This window comes from Rattus rattus, chromosome 9 (assembly GCF_011064425.1).
Source record: "Rattus rattus isolate New Zealand chromosome 9, Rrattus_CSIRO_v1, whole genome shotgun sequence".
In the NCBI taxonomy this organism is placed as follows: Eukaryota; Metazoa; Chordata; class Mammalia; order Rodentia; family Muridae; genus Rattus; species Rattus rattus.
In genome coordinates this window covers 64,084,214-64,104,390 of record NC_046162.1, presented here as the reverse complement: position 1 = coordinate 64,104,390, position 20,177 = coordinate 64,084,214, and the positions used below count along the sequence as shown (strand labels likewise).

General features: G+C 53.0%; 1 protein-coding gene across 1 annotated transcript; it reads left to right on the top strand.

Moving 5' to 3' along the window:
* The first annotated feature begins 249 nt into the window (after nt 1-249).
* Chmp6 (charged multivesicular body protein 6) lies at nt 250-5,963 on the top strand. Its single transcript, XM_032913721.1, has 8 exons — nt 250-379; nt 1,864-1,973; nt 2,068-2,155; nt 2,492-2,578; nt 3,131-3,196; nt 3,371-3,451; nt 4,377-4,431; nt 4,984-5,963. The coding sequence occupies exons 1-8, from the start codon at nt 317-319 to the stop codon at nt 5,034-5,036; spliced, it is 603 nt and encodes a 200-aa protein (XP_032769612.1). The 5' UTR covers nt 250-316; the 3' UTR covers nt 5,037-5,963.
* The last annotated feature ends 14,214 nt before the right edge of the window (nt 5,964-20,177 follow it).

Genomic DNA, 20,177 nt, shown 5'->3' with positions numbered 1-20,177 from the left:
GTGTGTGTCTGTGTGTTTCATTCTGCGCCATCAGGGAGGGGGCGATGCGATGGCTGGGCGTTTTTGAAAGTCGGGACGCTTGGCTTAGGCTCACTCCTCTGAGGTGCACTGAATTAATCACAGTCCTATCTGATTAGCCGAAAGGGCGAGGGAGGGCGTTCGCACAGCCTAGGAAGTCCAGCGGTGCGCTGCGCAAAGGACAAAGCTGCTTCGCGTTCTGAGGCGGGTGGCTCCGCGCGGCCGCCGTAGGGCGGGCGGAGTACGGTGGCCGCACGGGGCGGCGGCGACGGGCTCGGCCGGCCGGCGCGGGGCCGCCATGGGCAACCTGTTCGGTCGCAAGAAGCAGAGCCGGGTCACCGAACAGGACAGGGCCATCCTGGTGAGGGGCCGATGGCGGGCGGGGGGCCGGGCCCGTGGGGGAAACTGAGGCGGGAAGTGGCGTGGGCCGCGCTTCCGGTGCTATCGCCTGTCCAGCTGCAGGCACCTGGACCGGTCGCGGCTCGGCCCGGAAAGACCGGGATTGTGTCTAGGGGCTGAGCGCTGATCCGTGAGAGAAGATGCCAGGAAGGAAGCCTGTGGCCTTGGCGTTGACACCCCAAGCCATAAGTTACTGAAAGTTCCTAGGAAAAACCCCAGATAAAGATTCCGTGGGCGTGGCTGTCACTAAAAGTCTCAGTGTGATTCCTACTAGAAAAGGGTGCTCGCCCCCCATCGCTGCAGCCTTTGTGCGAGCAAGAAGCCCCCGAGATACTGGTGTCTCAGGACACCGCCCTCCATTTCCAAGTAGAACTGTCACAGAGGTGGATCCTGCAGACAGGACACACCTTGTCTGCTCCTCCGTGGACTTCGGAGGCTCAGGGGCACACATCTGAACAGACCCAGAGCGCTAGGCACACAGAAAGGAAAGAGCCTAGTCCCAGTTGCTGCTGCCACCACCTGATCTGCTCAGATTGCTTGATCTCCAGAGGCACAGCCTGGCCATCCTGCAGCTCCATTGGGTTCCCCTGGTCTCCCCAGGCAAGGTGCCTGATGCTTGGTACACAGCTGGCAGAAATAACCACCCAAGAACCGCCCAAGAAGAGCTCACGGTCTCCAACCCTGAAGGGTAGAAATAGTGAACAATTTCTCTCATGTAGTTGATGTCCACTGTGGGGCAGACCCTGTAGAGGACACTGGGTGAAGGTGGGGGAGCTCGAAGCACGTTCATCGTCTCCCACAGACACACACACATACACAGAGTGCACTAGCAGAGATCCCAGCTAGCCTGTTCTCCCAGATAACCTAGAGTCTACGGTGAATGGTTTCTCACTGAATCATAAAGGTGTCCGTTGCCTTCACTTCAAATGGTCTTCCTCAAGGTGTGATCCTGGGTGTGACAATGTGCCCAGGGCTTGCACCTGTTCATCATAGCTCCATCTGAAGTGTCGGCACTTGGACACAAAGAAGAAATTGCCCGAGTGGGAGGACTAAACTCACTTGTCTAGCGGCTGTGCATCCACTTTGGGGCACACGGTTGGGGAGGGTGGGGCAGAAGACGGCACGTAATTTCAGGTCCGTTGTTACATTTGAACCTTCCAGGGCCTGGTTGGTTGGGCTCAGGCTGCTCACAACCTTGCCCTCCTGTGACCAAGTAAGGTGAAAGTCTCCTCCTTGGCACAGTGGATCTTGGCTTGGGGCACACCAGTTACATCTGCATTGTAAGACTGGAGAGGTTTCTAAATGTTGCTCCATATCCTTTGGGTGACAGAGGCCGCTGCTAGACAGGGTTGCCTGGCCCATCCTAGCCGTGCTGGGACTCATTAACCTGGTAAAGGCCTGGCAGAAGGAGCCACTGACCGGCCTGCACTCTTGCTCTCTCCCCAGCAACTGAAGCAGCAGAGAGACAAGCTGAGGCAGTACCAGAAGAGGGTCACGCAGCAGCTGGAGAGGGAACGGGCTTTGGCCAGGCAGCTGCTTCGGGATGGCAGGAAAGAGTAAGGAGCATTTAATTCCCCAGGGCTAGCATGGTGGGAGAGGAGGTGCTCCCCTGGGCTGGGCCAGGGCAGACACAGTGGCTTTCCCCTGCAGACGGGCCAAGCTGCTACTCAAGAAGAAGAGGTACCGGGAGCAACTGCTCGATAGGACAGAAAACCAGATCAGCAGCCTGGAAGCCATGGTAGGTAGTAGCCAGGAACCTTTGTTGGGAACCCGAGTGCTTGGGGAATGGAGTTGGGGGTGGGCCACCCCAGGGTGGGAAGCGGGGAACAGGTCAGGCTGGTGAGGGTTGAACGTCTCCCAGTGCTGTGGTAGGAGCTTCCTGGTTTGCCCTTGCCGACTGGAGCCACTGAAAGTCAGTCAGCACCCATTGAATGTCCTCCAGCATGTTTTCAGTAAATCTCAGCCGCCACCGCAGGGACCAGGAAGGGTAGGACCTTCCTTCCAGTGACAGAAGCCTGTCACTCAGCTGGTCCAGAGCCAAGCAGGGCTTCTGACCCCTGGCTGCTGCTTTCAGGTTCAGAGCATTGAGTTCACGCAGATTGAGATGAAGGTGATGGAGGGGCTTCAGGTGGGGAACGAATGTCTGAATAAGATGCACCAGGTAGGTCCTCATGGGGCCGGGCGGGTGGGTGGGCGGGCGGGTGCAGCTGCAGGGCTCAGGCGGTCAGGGAGAGTTTGTGCAGATCAGGACCTAAATCTAGCTGGATTGCCTGGCAGGGACCAGTGGGACTGGAGGGAGGTGTGGCACAGCACAACCTTTGAGCTGGGTTCACTGGTGCTGAGTGCCAGGGAGTAAGTACTTACCTCCCCTCAGAGCTCCGGGAGCAGCGCTGGGTGGTGAGTGGGTTGCCCTCTGGGTAGGGTCCGGTGTACATCACGTCAGAGCCAGCAGGGTATTCTACTGTATTTACTATAGACAAAGGAAGTCTAGACAGCACCAGGAAAGAGTTCCAGTTTTGACCTGATTTACTCACAATTGTGGGGGTTGCTCCGGATCTGGAAAGGGCTGGGCAGTGGAAGGCAGGTGTGGCTCAAAGCCAAGGGCAGGCCCACTTCCCTGACTTGGCTGATGAGAGGAGAGACAGGCTGAGGGTGTGGCCCTGCTGTGGGCTGTCTTCCTTGTTGAGCATCTCTGAACCCTCACCGTCCCCAGGTGATGTCCATAGAGGAGGTGGAGAGGATCCTGGACGAGACCCAGGAGGCCGTGGAGTACCAGCGGGTATGTGCTCTGGGCCCAGGCTCCCCCACTGCCAGGTTGGCATTTGTATGGCTAGCCACTGCTTCCTCCCCGGGGGAAACCAGACCCCAGTTAAATACCCCTCACCGCCCCTCAGTGTTCTGGGGGAGCACAGAGCCCCACCGACACGCCCCTCAACCTCTCCTCCTTCCACAGCAAATTGATGAGCTGCTGGCAGGAAGTTTCACCCAGGAGGACGAGGATGCCATCCTGGAAGAGCTGAATGCAATCACTCAGGTACAGGTCCCCTGGCTGTCTGGTCCCCTGGGAGACAGGACCCTCTGGGCCTCTGTGTGAGTGTGTCCCACTGTCACCTCCGACCCCAGAGTCCTGGCTTCCCAGTTTCCTTCCCTGCGGTGATTTTCATTTGTACCGATCCAAGCTTCTTCCATACCCAGGCTGGCAGTTGAGGGAGCTGTGTAGGGAGTGGTTTGGAGGCTGGGCGGGCACTTTGCTGGCCCATGTGACCCATGTGTGCACAGAGAGGAAGTGCTGAGCCTGCCCTGCCCAGTCAGCCTGGCTTTCTTCTCCCCGGTGACTCAGTGGAGACTGTCCACCTCTGCACTCCAGGGCCCTAGGGTTCTGCTGCTGTGTAACAGCTGTGTCTGCCCCGTATCCAGGCTGCAAACTCTGTGCCTGCCATGCTGGCTATGGCTTCTGCTTCCCAATGTTTCCCTGTGTCCCCAGAGTCACCCGCTGTCTGCAGCCCAGGAACCTTACCAGGTACTGGGAAGACAGGCCACACATAGGATGACAGGGACCACCTACGCTCACAGGGCAGCTCTCCACCACAGGCCTCTGGGGTTGCAGCCCCCTCAGTGCTTCACAGCAGAAGCCAGTCTCAGCCTCCTCACCCAGGGACTCTATCCCCTGGGCGCCTGCTTTCCCCATGGTCTTCTGCAGGCCTTGCCTTGTGAACTGACATTCCTGAGAATAACTGCAATCGCTGAGGACTCTGAGGACTCTTGGAGTAGCTCAGCCCCTGTAGTGGCCTGTCACCTGCAGTGACCATCTGTAAGGACGCTCTAGCTAGGGGAGTGCAGGGCCAGGCATCTGGCGGCTGCTGTGTCCCTCCCTCCGAGAGCAGCTAGTGAGTAGATCCCGCCCTTGAGAGCCAGGGCAGCCTGAGACACAGCTCACGCCTCTCCTGTGCTTCTTGTAGGAACAAATCGAGTTACCAGAGGTTCCTTCGGAGCCCCTGCCTGACACAAGCCCAGGTATCGTTGTGTTTTGTGTGTGACGTGTTGGTCTGAAGGAGTAGAGCGTACCCAAGTCTCAAAGGGAGCAGTGCCCACTGGCGTCTCCCACAGCACAGTGGGAAAGTGTGCTTGTGCTTGTGCCTGTGCCTGGCTCAGCAGAAAGAGTGCCCAGCCTCTTAGGTCCTCTCGTGAGAGCCAAACCAGCTCACAGGGTCACGTTAACACATTAGCCCGAGAGAAGACTTGTCTGCCACTTAGGCCCTGAAGGGCTTAGATCCCCCGGAACTCACCTCCCTGGGACAGTGCTGCCCCTGCTTCGTCAGGGTCATGGCTCCGAAGCCTCCACACACTCTAGTCAGTGGATTAAATGGACGCTCAAACTCAGGGTAGCTCCACAGTTCCCTCTGTTCCTTGTAGCTTCTGGGAGCTCCAGGCCATGCCCTAGCCTGTAGATCCATCTGGCTTCCTACTTATAACCCACGTCCCCTGCTGTGCATACCCTACCCCTAGCCTCTGGCCTCATCCTCTGAAAGCTCTCTGTGCTCATCACGAACCATTGTTTTTCCACAGAAGCCCCTGCCAAGGCCAGATCCAGGCAGGCAGAGCTGGTGGCCGCTTCGTAACCTCCAGAGACTCACAGGGATTCTCCGAGGACTGTCCCACAGAACCTTTGGCTGCGAGTCAACCCTGAGGGCTCCCAGGAGGCCTGAAGGGCTGGACGGGCCAGTGCAGGTGCCGATGGCTGGAGCAGCAGCTTACACGGGAGCTGACGTCAGGGCGCCACATTGTGCCCCTTTGCAGTTTAGTCTGGATGCACCTTCATCTCTTTCTGCTCCTGGACTAAGTGGACACTCAACCAGCCAGGCGCAGCTTCAGGCCGCTGTGGACCCCACGTTGGCCGCAGCCCACTACTCCTGGTGCTGTTCTCATGCTGACCCAGCCCGTGTGACCTGCGCTCTTCTGTGAGGAAGCACCTCAGGCCTCGGGGTCCCTGTGCTCCCTTCTCTTGTATCTCCTGCTCACATGAGCTGGTGGGGGCTTCAGTTGAGGAGTTCTTACCTTGCCTGGCATCCTGACATCCCTGTTCCCTGCAGGCTAGTGACAGAAACCCTAGGATACTGGTGTTCTCCCAGTCTCTTGGAGCATCTTTGGCACCTCAGACTTGATTGAGCCTCTCATGTTGGGGGAGGTGGACCAGGGGCCATCCTGCTGAATGGACAAATCTAGGAGCCTGACTTGGGAGTCTGTTCACAGAAGAAAGGCATGTTGAAGTTGGTGACAAGACCCTGTTTTAATGGACATGTACCTGATGGCGTCCTGGACACACTAAGCCACCAATGCCAAGGAGGCACAGAACTGGGAGGTGACCTCCAGAGCCCTACACTTGTTTGATAATGGACAATCTCTGGTCCTCTGGTCTTCGAGGAACAAAGGGTCTTACATACCCTTAGGGCCTACCAGGAAAGGAGGGCACCTCTTCCTTAACCCAAAACAGGTCAACCTCAGTATTAAAGTTGACCCCTGCATGGTCTTTGGCCTCTTGCACTTGAGTTTGGAGTCTTGGTTCCCTGCGTAGGAGCAGTTACACAGGCGGATTGGAGTGTGGCCTATGATCCAACAGAAACATCCCTAACCACCATGCTAGGCAAAGCCAGGGCTGGGGCCTCACACTTGGTGGGGGGCGGCTTTGGGCTCCCACCTCAGGTTGATGAAAGTCTGGGACTCCCGGAGTTCTGCTGTCTTTGAGGGTAGAAGAGGGCAGGGCTCTGGCCACTCCAAATGTGCATGCTGCATACTCCACACACGTGGGGCTGGTAGTTAGGGCTGCCAGATCCCAGGTCTAACATCATCTTGAGAGAGAACAACTGGTTTGGGGTTGCAGTGCACACGGGAAACATCATATCTGGCAAACTGTGGGCAAGTCCCCTGCATGGAGCAGCCTCCACACACAGCCAGGCTTAGCATGAGAATTCAGGGTTTCTCAGGAGGCAGTGGAGCACGCTTGACATCCACCAAGACCCACAAAAATAAGTGTGGATGTGGCTTCTGCAGTGCCCGTGCCCACCAGGAGGGGCGCTACCTACTCCTGCTGCTGGGGCTCCAAGCCCATGCCCAGGTCCTGCAGGAGTAGATCCAGGCCCTGGGCGCACCCACACCCTGCAGCCCCTCAGTGCTGAGTGTGAGAGTTCTGCAGGCAGAGCTTCAGAAGCCTGGGAAGCCCAGATCCCACTGAATCTCACCTGAGCCAGGTGAGAACTGGCTGTTCACCGGGGAGCCGCCCTCACCCTGAGGCAGCCACGAGTAATAGCTCTTGAGTATAAATTCCCCCTTGGGGACTAGGTCTTGCTATGTAGCCTGTGCTGCCTCATGCTGTCTGCTGGCCTCTCAGCTCTCCCAATGCTGGGATGGTAGCTACCACTGTACCTGGCTTGGGGTGGTAGCCCTTAGGTTCTACCCCTGGCCCTGTGACCTTTGGCCTTCTTTGGGCCTCCTGTTTCATCATATGCTCCCTGTTAGCCAGTGTGGACGGTGCAGGGCCCACAGCCATCACAAGCTAAGCACAGAGCCTGTGGCAGAACTGGGGGCCAGCCAGAGGCAGCCTTTGAAGGTGAGCAGTGGTGTTATGAATGGGGCCACGTGGCCAGGTTGGGACGTGTAGGACAAGCAATAGCGTGGGGCTCCCTGGGAAGGCTCCTCAGGCTGTGGCCTAGAGGTCCACGCAGGGCAAAAGAAGTCACCTCTTAAGATGATCTTGTGGGAGCTGCTGAGACAGAGGCACTTGCGATAGGAAGAGGGTTCACAGAGGAATGAGTGTGTGTGTGTGTGTGTGTGTGTGTGTGTGTGTGTGTGTGTGGTGCGGTTTCTGGCTGGCTCTTTGAGAGCACTGGCTCAGTGAAGGTAGATTAGGAAGAGGGTTCACAGAGGAATGAGTGTGTGTGTGTGTGTGTGTGTGTGTGTGTGTGTGTGTGTGTGTGTGTGTGTGTGAGCGCGGTTTCTGGCTGGCTCTTTGGAGAGCACTGGCTCAGTGAAGGTAGATTTGGATCCAAACACAGAACGTCCGCTCTGAAGCCTCAGCACCTCGACTGGGCTCCTTCGTGTATGAGATCAGGGCAGCGGGATCCCCAGATGTCCCCAGCCCTCAGAGTGAATCCTGTATGCTGGTCACCAAAATGCAAGCTCCATGCACCCAGGTCCAGAATGGCAACTCCCGTTTGCAATCCCAACACCAGGGAGGTGGAGGGAGCAGAGACAATTCCCAGGCCAGCTCGGCTGCGTCGTGAGACCGTCTCGAGGGCACCCACGATTAGAGAGCTTTCGGAGCTTTCGTAGACCCTGGGTTTGAAGCAAAGAGGTAAATCGTGCTGACTTCTGTGCCACTGAGGGCTACTGTCTTATTCTCATCACATTTATTTGTGTGTGATGGGTGCCAGGAGTCCATGGAGGCCAGAGCAGGATTGGTTCTCTCCACCATGTGGGTCCTGGGACTGAATTCAGGTCTTCAAGCTTGGCGGCAAATCCTTCGACAGCTATGAGCTCAACTTCAAAGCCTGTCTTAATTTGTACTACTGTGACAAACTGACTAAGCCCGGATAGTTCAGAATGAGCGTTTTCCTCGACATTTGTTTCTCACGGTTCTGGAGTTTGGACAGGACAAGTGCCAACCTCTCTGGGCCTTGTGGAGGAGGTGTTAGAGACGAACCCTCAACAGTTACTTCAGCTCTCTGACCGGTTACTGCCCCCACTGCAGCGAGAAGCTTCTCTGACCAGGGTTGGGGAGGTCAGTTTTGAGGGCTACAGCCAAGGGCTCAACTGGTCATCATTTTGCTGATGTTTGCTTTTAGCCGCTGACAACTGCAATGTGTTTTTTCTCATCCACCAGAGTCACCTCTGGGAGGAAGAGCATGTTCCACCAGCCATGGAGACCCAGGCAGTGGTGGTGATACATGGCAGGCTTAGAGAAGCCATTCTTTGGACCTTTCCTCTCAGGAGTGGACCTGCAGATGAGAACCCAGGGTTAGGGACACCTGCATCTCCAGGGTCGGAGACACCACCACTCTGCCACGATCCTCATGATGCGGCAAGCCCACCAGCCTGGAGAAAGGGCTGCTATCCCAGCACATTCCTGTCCTCTAGACATCCCTGAGCCATCCAGGGTACACAGCCTCCATGGAGGATGTGACCCTCCTGTTATGTCTTAGTTAGGGTTTCCATTGCAGTGAAGACACACCATGACCAAAGCAACTCTTATAAGGGACAGCATCTAATTGTGTCTGGCTTACAGTTTCAGAGGTTCAGTCCATTATCATCACGATGGAAAGAAAGCATGGCAGCGTCCAGGCAGACACGATGCTGGAGAAACTGAGAGTTTTACATCTTGATCAGAAAGCAGCTAGAGGACTGGCCTTCGGGCAGCTAGAGGGGGGTCCTGAAGTCCACCCCCACAGTGACACACTTCCTCCAACAAGGCCACACCCACTCCAATAAGGCTGTGCCTCCCTGTAGTGCCACTCCCTGGGCCAAGCATACTCAAACCACCGCATGCCAGGCACCTGAAGGTCACCACCCACTGTTCTGTCGCCCCAGGTTTCCTAAGGATGTTTCTTCCTCACAGCACCTGAGCAAGTGCTCACTGGTAGCTGAATTCACTATGGTGGCTCTGGGTGAGTTCAGACTCTTTCTAAGCCTCAAAAAAAAACACAAGCCCCTTGGATGTCACTCAGTTCCCTGACCTGGCCGCCTGCCCACCCAAAGCAACCACTAACCTGCTGTTATAGTCTGGATGTAAACGCCCCCCCACAGGATCACAGATGGCTTGGGGTTTAAAGTCTCAGGCCAACAAGGCCACTCAGACGACCTGAGTTTGATCCCCTGAAACCGACTCTTTCCAGTTGTCCCCTGAGCACACGTGTTCTGCCGCACAGGTAAAGTATTCCCGGATACATATAAATACAGAGGTGTAAGGTGTTCTCTGCAGGCGCTGGAGCTTGAGCACCTGGGCCTCACTGTTGGTGCTGTCCTGCACGGCTGCGGGGCCTCAGGGGATGAAGTGGATCACTGCGGCGGCGGTGGGCCTGCCGTCACGACGGACTCCACTTACACAGGCCACGAGCCCTCCCTCCTCATGCTGCTCCTACATTTGTTCACAGCAGTTAAGAAATATAGCTGATGCCAAAAAACAAAAACAAACAAACAAAAAACAAAAGAAATACAGCTAGGGGTTGAGGATTTAGCTCAGTGGTAGAGCGCTTGCCTAGCAAGCACAAGGCCCTGGGTTCAGGTCCCCAGCTCCGAAAAAAAGAAAAAAGAAGAAAAAGAAAGAAAGAAAGAAAGAAATACAGCTAACGCATATCCTTTCTGCACTCTACGTGACCGTGACCGACTCCTCGCCATGGGTTCCCAGCTATCTGCTGTGGGAAGTGGCCCTTCCAATGGCCAGGCAACATTCCTTTTGCAGGCATTCCTCATGCTGGGTTGTCCATCAGTGCGACCGGCATTTGGTTTGTGTCTTCCTTAGGGTTTTACTGCTGTGAACAGGCACCATGACCATAGCAACTCTTGTAAGGACAACATTTAATTGGAGCTGGCTTACAGGTTCGGAGGTTCAGTTGATTATCAAGGAGGGAACATGGCAGCATGCAGGCAGGCAGGCATGGTGCAGGAGGAGCTGAGAGTTCTACATCTTCACCTGAAGGCTGCAAGTGGGAGACTGACTTCCAGGTAGTGAGGATGAGGGTCTTACAGACCACACCCACAGTGACACACCCACTCCAGCAGGGCCACACATACCACAATAAGGCCACACCCACTCCAAGGCCACACCTGCTCCAACAAGGCCACACCCATTCCAACAAGGTCACACCCACTCCAACAGGGCCACATCCACTTCAACAGAGCCTAGTCCAACAAGGCCACGCCTACTCCAACAGGGCCACACCCTCTAGTAGTGCCATTCCCTGGGCCAGGCATATACAAACCATCACAGTTTGTTTCCAGACTTGGGTTATAAACAATTTTAGGGTGAGCACCTGCCTTTGTTTTTCCTGGTAAATGGTGAGCCTAAGGTGTATTCCCTTAGGACCTACAACTTTCCCAAGTGGCTGTACCCAAGGTCACAGTCCCAACAGGGTGTCTGAAACCTCCACCTTCCACAGCTGCACCAAGATGGTATTTCTTACTCTCCGTTCACTACCTGTCATGGTGTACATGAGACGGGTGCATGAGGGTATGTGTTCCTGGTTTGTTTTTCCCCTTAGGGATTGTGTGTGTGTGTGTGTGTGTGTGTGTGTGTGTGTGTGTGTGTGTGCAGTGCTCATGGGGATCATGGGATCGCCTGGAGCTAGAGTTACAAGTGATTGGTGTGGGTGCTGGGAACTGAGCCGTGATCTTAGCACAGAGCCATCTCCCAGCCTTTACATACATGTTCTCATATGTTTAATGATAGGTGAGCTTTTCTCATCTTTTTTTGTGGAAGGTGGAGCTCCTAGATACCCTGTCTGGAGTGTGATATCATGCAGCCGCTTGGGAAAGTTGTGGGTCATCAAGGGAATACACCCAGGTTTACCAGTGAGATGCGGTGGCCAGCGGCCGTCTGTAATCTTCAGAGACATGCCCTGTCCCAGGTGTGTCTTAAGAATTCTATATATTCTGAGCCAGGGTTGGTGGCGTACATCTTTAATCCCAGCACTCAGGCTGAGGCAGGGTTGTGAGTTCCAGGCTAGTCTGGGTGACACAGTGAGACTCTGTCCCAGAAAACCAACAAAGAAATAAAAATAATGAGACTAGATTTGCACGTAGTCTGGGTATTAGAACTCTCACAATTTTGGCCCACTCTGTAAGCTGGCTACGTTTTTATGGTTTCTTTGGAGTTCTTGTTTTTTGTTTTTTGTCTTTTTTTTTTTTTTTCTTTTTTTCGGAGCTGGGGACCGAACCCAGGGCCTTTCGCTTTCTAGGCAAGCGCTCTACCACTGAGCTAAATCCCCAACCCCGGAGTTCTTGTTTTTAACCTTTTTAACTTTTTATTGATTCTTTTTATTGAGTTTCACATCATATGCCTCAGTCCCTGTTCCTTGTCTCCGCCCTGGCAACCTCCCCAACTCAAGGAAAATAAAACAACAACAACAACAAAAGCAAACCAAAGCACAGAAAACATCTTGTCTTGGAAACTGTAGTGTGTCAGTCACACTGTATTCCCAATGAGTTCGAGGCCTGGTTTGAAGTCTCTGGACCCTGCTAGTGGATCCTCAGAGGACTCCTCTCCGATACCCTGTTGTCACCCTGGGTCATGGAGATCCTGCAGGTTTGGATCCGCAGGGCCCAGCCTTTTATGCACCCCAGCAGTTCAAACATGAGGCGCATGTTGGGGTGGGCCAACCCAAACTGCCCAGGCAAGGTCAAGGGCCCACGCTCTCCAGCAGGCAGTGAGGAGGGGGCAGTTCTGCACAACCTTCGGACATCTACATGGTCCCAGCCGCCAGGGACGTCCGAATGGTCTTTAGTGAGTGGTGATATGACCCACTGACATCAGCACAGACCCCTGCCGCTGCATGGCCACAGACCCGGACATGCTCCTCAGGCTGGGACTTGGTCGTGGTCTAAGGTGGCGGGGTGGGCTACTCACAACAGGCTGTTCTCCACCCTCAAGGCTCCAGCTGGGGGCCTCTCTCCATGAGGCTCCAACTGTGCCGTTTCTCTTTCTCTCCCATCTGAACTCCAAGCAGGCCACTTCCGCTGTTGGGTGTCCTCCTCTGCCGGCACCACTCGACACGGCAGCAGGCGGGCCTCTGGGTGGCCTTGTCCACCCACGCTGTGCAGCATGGCAGCAGGCAGGTTTCATTTTTAACGAAGTCAGGTTTGTTTTCTCTTTAGCTGGCTTCCTTGTCTGATGTCATAGCTGCGAACCCCTTGCCTGACCCAAGGTTGTTAATTTTTCTGACTTGGTCCTTATCTTGGGTCTTTGTTCCCTGTTAACTTGGGTATGTGCTGTGAGGTTGGCGACTCTAACCTCATCCTTTCACAGGCAGCGGTCCCATTGTCTCGGTGCCATCGATTAGGTGTCTTTATACCTGAGTGCCTGAAGCAGAAAGAGCAGGAGTTCAAGGCCGGCCCAGGTGTGTGGTATGTGTGGTAAGACCCCCGTCTCATGAAAACCAGAGAGCTGGGTGTGGTGGTGCAGCCCTGAGGAGGCAGAAGCATCTCAATTCCTAAGCTCCTGTTTCCTGTCCTTTTTCTGGGCCTACCTGACCTGGGGAAGCCCCTCCGTGGTTTTGTGTGGGATGGCCAGCCTTACTTTGTTTCTGTTCCACTCCCAGCCCTGAGAGAGCAAAACCAGGACAGAGCCACTGTACTCAGTGCAGGCCAGTTCCCGTGGATAGGGTGGGGCCCCGGGCTGACTCTAACTCCAGTGTCAGTCTCTGTGATGGCTGCTAGAGCAAAGAACATTCAAGGATGCGGCCGACGGCTCAGGTGTCAGACTGAGGGAGATGGGTCTGTCAAGGCAGCATTTGATGCTGGGAGAGATGACAACCAAGTGAGTGACAACCAGCGCTCAAAATGGGGTCACAGCTCCAGTCAGGCCAACTGGCAGTTACCAGAGCAAGCAGAGAGGAGTAGGTACTCGAAGCCTAGGGACTTGGGTTTGATCCACAGATCCCACTTAAAGGGGGCGGGGGAATGATTCCACCATGTTGTCCGAAGACCTCTGCATGGACTGCGCATCGTTCAAGTGCACACCCACACAAACAATAAGAAAAAGACACGTAGACTCTCCAGGGAGCTGTGAACAGATAATTGTTCATCTCAGGCAGGGAGAGATAAAGAAAGGATTGGACCAAGTCTCAGATGGTGAAAAAGAGGCTTTGTTGGGATCACATGCAGCCCCTTGGTGGGGGACCCTTCCAAGAGCAAGGACTGTCCAGCAGACACACCAGTGAAACACCCACTGCCCTGTCTGGCTCAGGCGAGAAGGCTCTGAAGGCCCCCTCCGATAGCAGCTGCTGGCTTTTAACTGCCTCAGGGGCCTTCCCAGCCCTGTTTTGGTTCCTGATTCTTAGGAGCCTGGGAGGGAAAGGCTTCTTGTCACCAGTTAGAGGAAATAGCTCACCAGCCTACAAACACTAGTGCAGCCCAGCAAGCCTAGTTGTTTGTGGGAGTTTGAGGTCGATGACCACAGGCCCGGTTACCAGCAGATGTTTTTCCTGGCTACGAGGGGCTGGGCCTGCCAAGGTTGCTCTGCCAGGCTTCAGTCATGAGTCTGGGGAGGGCAGAGTTGACCTCACTTTTCACCACAGTGCCCAGCTGTGCAGGGACACACAGGCACATGTTACAGGGACTCCCAAAGCTGGGGTGGAGGATGAAATAACCGTGTTCCCAGCGTTTGTGATTAAACTGGAAACACCAGCTATCTAAGGAATTAATTATCTGAGCATCTGTCATTCCCTGGTGACGTCAGATGACTCTTCCTATATTGATCACCCCAGGATATGTTCAATCCGTGTTTAAGAACCATTTGGGGTTGGACTGATGTGGGGGTTCATACTTCTGATGCCAGCATTAAGGTGGCTGAGGCTGGTAGATCTCTGTGAGTTCCGGCCCAGCCTGATCTACCCTAGTGAGTTCCCGGGCTTCATGGTGAGACGCTGCCTCAAAAAAAAAAAAAAAAAAAAAAAAAAAAAAAAAACCAAACCAATCCAACTAAACCAACCAAACCAAACCAACCAACAAGCCACTTTGTTCTGTAGCACTGACCACATTGTCCCCTTGTGCCTTGCTTAGGAAACTTTTTGGATGAGGGAGTAATATAAACATATTCCTAAATTCTTCACAGTAATTCCAGATTCATAACAAACTTACATTTAGCCATAACATTATTGGGGGGGGGTGTTAAATATTTATTTTTGTAATTTTGTACATACACATGTACTCGCACACGCATACATGCACACATACCCCCATGTGTGTGCAGGTACCTTTGGAGGACAGAAGAAGGCAACAGATCCCAGAATCTGGAGTCCCAGGCAGTTGCGAGCTGCCCAGTGTGAGTGCCAGGGACTGATCCTCTGGGCACTGGGTAGCCGTTTTGGAGACACAGTCTGGATCCAGACTAGCCTCACGGCTATGGCAATCCTCTACCTACCTCAGCCTTCTGTTAGGGTGAGAGGTGTGAGCCCCTGTGGCTTAGCCGGAAGTCTGAGGCTGTCCATGAGAACTCGTCCGTTTGTCTGCGTGAAAGTCTTCCCAACTCCAAGTGCGATGTGTCCAAGGAAGCTCCCCCACACAGCCTCAGAGGTGGTGCATCAGGCTCACTGGGGAGCCCCAGTCATCCCTGGTTTCCCCTGACTGTGTGAAGAGGCAGACACACTTTCCTTACAGTTTGGACACAGGATGACACAGACCGCAGTTCATTGTGCAGATCTGGATACTCCGTAGAAAAGTGTCAATTCCAGGGTGGAGAGATCAAGAGCACTTGCTGCTCAACTGAGGACCAAGGCTTCAGATCACCGATAACGAGGCAGGTGTCCCGCGATGCCTGTTGCTCTGGTTCCGAGGGATCAAATACCCTCTTCTGACTTCCAGCAGATGAGCACATGTGGGCACATACAAAATAAATCGAGAAAGGCGGATGGGTTGGCTTCGGACCATGCATTTGAGGTGGGTGCATCCTCTCTGGGCTATTTTTCTCCTGTCTGAAGGCATCCTGTGTGGAATGCATGCCTTATGGGAGCTCTCTGGTCTCATCTCCTACCACAGCTCTGACCAGGTAGAAGCTGGGTTCAAAACTGTACAGCAAAAAAGGACAGTTCACCCTGAGGTGGGGTTGGGGACAGAGATGAGCTGTAAAGGGAGTCTGGGAGTGGCCCAGGAAAGAATGTGTCTGGGACGGACCCTACAGGTCCTATGCTTCCCCTAAGTCACACAAGTGGCGGGTAGACCTTGAGAGTCAAGCTAAGAAGGGACCCGTGAGCCATTGAGGGCAACAGAAACTGAGATCTGAACACGCTAGTTTGAGGGGCTGTCAAGACAGACAACAAAACATTGCCCGGCAGTTAATAAGATTCTAACAGGGTTGGGGATTTAGCTCAGTGGTAGAGCGGTTGCCTAGCAAACGCAAGGCCCTGGGTTCGGTCCCCAGCTCCGAAAAAAAAAAAAAGAAAAAAAAAAAAGATTCTAACAGACTCCCCATAGCATGACACTCAAAACTGTCTGATTTACAACTTTGAGTAACTTGTCGTACAAAGGACAGAGAACATGCATCTGATTCCAAAGGGAAAGGCAGGCCAGGCTGCAGAGAGGGCTCAGTAGTTAGGTGTGCTTGTTGCTCTTCCAGAGGACCTGAGTTCAGATCCCAGGCCCCAGCCTCCTGAAATACCCCAGCTCCAGGAGACCTGACATCCTTCTTCTTTCTGGACTCTGCAGTCTGCTCCACACAACAAATAAATGCGAATAAAAAATAAGTCTTAGAAACCAAGCCAGCAGCTACAGACAGAGAGGGCTTAGGTGACTGGATTATCTGACCAGAGCCGCCTTACAGAGGCCGAGGCTTACAAACTGCAGATAAGTGGAACCGTAGGGTTTCTGGATGCAAGAGGAGCAGCCAGAGACAAGAATCTGCAAACACTGTGGGACCCGGGGTGGGGGTGGGGGTGTCACTGGGGAGCTCAGAGGCAGATGTCTGAGAACAGAGTCTGTGAGCCCAGCTTCCCTGTCCAGTCGAGCAAGCTCCCTGGTGGGCATGTGGACAGTTCAGTCTGCAAGTCCTTGCTTTCCAAGCGAAACGAGCTGGGACTTATCACCAGGACTCACATTTTAAAATGCTGGGCACAGGGGCTTGCGCTGGTAATCCCGGCTAGCGGAACTGGCGAACACCAGGCCAGTGAGAAATCCTGTCACAAAACCCTTTGTAAGGAAGGACACTCAGAACTGCACACACACACACACACACACACACACACACACACACACACACACACACACACGTTCCTGCGTAAACGCATTGTTATGGGAAAATAAAAGACTGCAGCAGAAAAACAAGATAGGAAGAAAAAGACTCAAAATCAGCAAAGGGCATCAGTTTACAAATTTAAGAAATTCAACAAATACAATTTACAAATTGTAAAAATTAAAGGAAAACTGTGAGTCATCCCGGTCAATGTGACAGGAACCAAAGCAAATACCACACAGCAGCCATGCACAGGAAAGATGCCCACGAGAGAGGCTGGGTGACCACAGGGTTTTTATCAGAAGGAAGACTCAGCGAAACCAGAAGAGAAGGCGCGTCCAATCCAGAGCGCAGTGATCGGAAAGAGACCTCAGAGCCAGGAGGTGAAGGAAAGCCCCGCCCAAACATGCAGGGAATGCTGCCAGAGCCGATCTGCAGCTTCAGGGAAAGGCAGAAGAGGTAGCTGGGAGAGGAGACACTGTAATCCCTGTGAATTCAGGATGCTGCGGTAGCAGGAGCTCGGCTAGCCTTCCTGTGGTCTTAGCCAGATTGTCTCAGAGAAGCAGAATGAAAACCGAGATGATAAATATGGTGGGGAGATAGAGGGAAAAATCCTTTTCTGTTTAAACACCAACATATAAATCTGTATGGGAAAGAAAGCAACTGGCACACTGTGGTGAGAGTCTCGAGGTGTGATGTCATAACGCACATGGCTTCTATCCACGGCGGGACACTGTGAACATTAAGGTGTAAGTTCCTGTGTGTAGGTTGCAATCTTCAGTGTGCCGACTAAAAATACCAAAGCCCCTGCAGATGCCGAGGCAGGAGGATCTCACGTTCCAGATCTGCTTGGGCTATACTGAATTTGAGGCCAGTCTGAGCAACATAGGGAGGCCTTGCCAGGGCGGCTAGAGAGATGGCTCAGCAGCTAAGAGCACTGGCTGCTCTTCCAGAGGTCCTGAGTTCAATTCCCAGCACCCACATGGTGGCTCATAGCCATCTGTAATGAGATCTGATGCCCTCTTCTGGTGTGTCTGAAGACAGCTACAATGTACTCATATAAATAAAATAAATAGATCTTTAAAAAAAAGAAAAAAAGAAAAGGATGGAGAGTCACATGGAAGAATACTTGTGAGATATCCTGGGGTTGGTTTCTAGCAACAAAGTAACAGGACCAAGATTTCAAATACTAGATAGCAGAGAGACAGAAGGGGAGGGGAAGGGAGGGGAGGACGAGGAGGGGGAGGGCGAGCACTAGGAGCTATGAATTAGTAATCCCAATCCAGGTTAATAGTTTTTTAAGGATTTATTTTTTATCTGCGTGAGCAGGTACATGTGTGTGAGAGGGAGGACTCCCATAGCCAGGAGAGGACCTAGGACCCTGTAGAGCTCCTGTTACAGGAGGTTGTGCCCCTGATATAGTTGCTGGGAACTGAACTCGGATCGTTTGGAAGAACAGCAAATGCTTATGAGCCGTCTCTCCAGCTCCAATAACTTTTAAAATAACTTAATATGTGAGAATCACGCATGTGCACGAAGCGTGTGAGAATGCATGTGTACGTGTGCGTGTGCAAAAACTGACTTTTTGTTTTTTGAGGAAGACTTTGGGCTAGAAAGGCAGTTGGATTCGTTAGCAGGGCTTAACCGGCTGCATCAGTAAGATCCCGGAAGACAGTGCTGAGCTGGGTCGTGGTTTAGCTCAAGAGGCTTAGAGAGAAGGATTTTTTGTTTGTTCGTTTGTTTTTCTTTGAGACAGGATCTTTCTGTGTAGCCTTGGCTGTCTTGAGACTCTCCAATGCAGATCTGGTTGGCTTCTAACTTACAGAAATCCACCTGTCTCTGACTCCAGAGTGTGTGTGCCACTCCACACAGCTGGAAGCAAAGATTTTTAGCAGCAGCCGGGCTAGACGCCAGTTTGGTGATGTTTTGGCAAAGAGTGTGGCTGCTTTCTATCCTTGTCTTTAGAACTTTCCAGAGGCTAGGTTTATAGGCGATAGGCTAATTTCTTTGGAGAGGAGATTTCAAAACAGCCTAATGCCGACTCTGTCACATGGTTGTTAGTAATCACCATACGTACGTACTCGGGTCTGCGACGAAAAAGAGCAAGTGGGGCAAAAATAAACCGGAGATGCGGTCTGAGGAGAAAAGGAGCAGCTGGAAATGTGATGAGCCCGGGCTTTTGATGACCGCAGGGCGGGGTTAAGAAGAGGCGGGACCCACCCACAGCAAGACCCCGCCCAGCTGAATTCCAGCTTGTGAAAGGAAAGGGCCTTAGGAAGAAACAAAGACTGCTCTGTGTGATTCCCAGCACTCATCCCAAGCAGGTTGCCCTTGGCAGTGTTAGCCTTGAAGTCCTGACATTATGAAGGACATATGTGTGAAGGGGTTGTGGGATTTCCCTCTGTGGCCAAAGAGAGCCAGAGGCTAGGCAACGCAAGGCAGGGCAGTTCCCACACGAAGGCCTCGAGAGGCCATTGCATGAAGCAGAGAAGTTAAAGCAAGGGCTGCAAGAGAGACCCCAGATGGTGGCGGTGCCTGCCAGGAACCGCAGGCAGGAAGTGGAACCAGCTTGAAAGATGTATCTGGAAGTCAGCAGCGCTGGAAGAGTGGGGCCGTCCAAGTCTTCTGACACCAGCCCTGGTGTTACCCTGCTGGGTTTCAGTGTTGCTCTGGGTGTTTCAACACAGAGTCCCCTTCCCTCGCTTTTGGAACAGGAGTGTATAGTCTGCACCACTGTGTGTTGGAAGAACGTGGTTTGCCTTTTGAGTTCACAGGAGGTCACAGTTAAAAAGAGATTGGCTCAAGTCTCAGAAGAGTCTTTGGACCTTTAAATGGGGTTAAAACTGGGAGGGTATGGGGACTTCCTAAGTGAGACTGAATGCACTGTGATTTGGCCACAAGCCTGTGGAAGTCAGAGGGTAGAATGTGGTGGACTGAATGAGGATGGCTTCCCACAGGATCAAATGTTTGAATACTTGGTTCCCAGTTGGTGGAACTGTTTGGGAAGGATTGGGGGTATGTGGCCTTGTTGGAGGGGGGCGTGTCAATGGGGAGCGGGCTTTGAAGTTCCTATTCCCAGTGTGTCCTCTCTATCTTCTACTTGTGGTACAAGATGTGAGCTCTCAGATGTTCCTGCCATGAGGCCTTCATTGTACTGTCATGGCCTTCTAAAACCATAAGCCTAATAATAATAATAATAATACATTATATAATAAATTATATGTAATGTGTAATAAAATCATATCAGATATATGATGATGATGAAGACAGAGTCTCACTGTGAAGGCCTGACTGTTCTGTAACTACACTATATAGACTCAGAAAGATGGACCCACCTCTGCTTCCCAAGTGCTGGGATTAAAGGTGTGTGTCACCACCACTCCTGGCACAAAAGCTTTCCTCTTCTTGAAGTTGCCTTGGCCATGGCATTTTATCATAGTAAAAAAAAAGTAACCAAGAAGCCCTGTCTTAAAAAAAAAAAAAAAAAGAACAAGAAAAAAGTCAAGCACAGGAAACTGACTTCACTTCCCCATCAGACAGAGTCATTTAAGGAAAATCAATGCTCCGAGAACTAGCAAAGCACGCAAAAAATGTAACAATCCTTCTCTACAAAAGCGGCAGAAGCAACAGCGATGGCGGGGTTAGGATTCCAGAGGGGTGGACGGCGGAGAGCGGAGCTGACCATCTGCAGCTGGTCCTTGCCAAGTTTCCTCACACTGGGTTTAATGACAAGCCTAAGGTTTGAGAGGCGTTTGACAAGAGTGGGGACTGGGCTGAGCATGGTGACACGCACCTTTAATCCGAGCGCTGGGGGGTTTGGGGGTGGGTG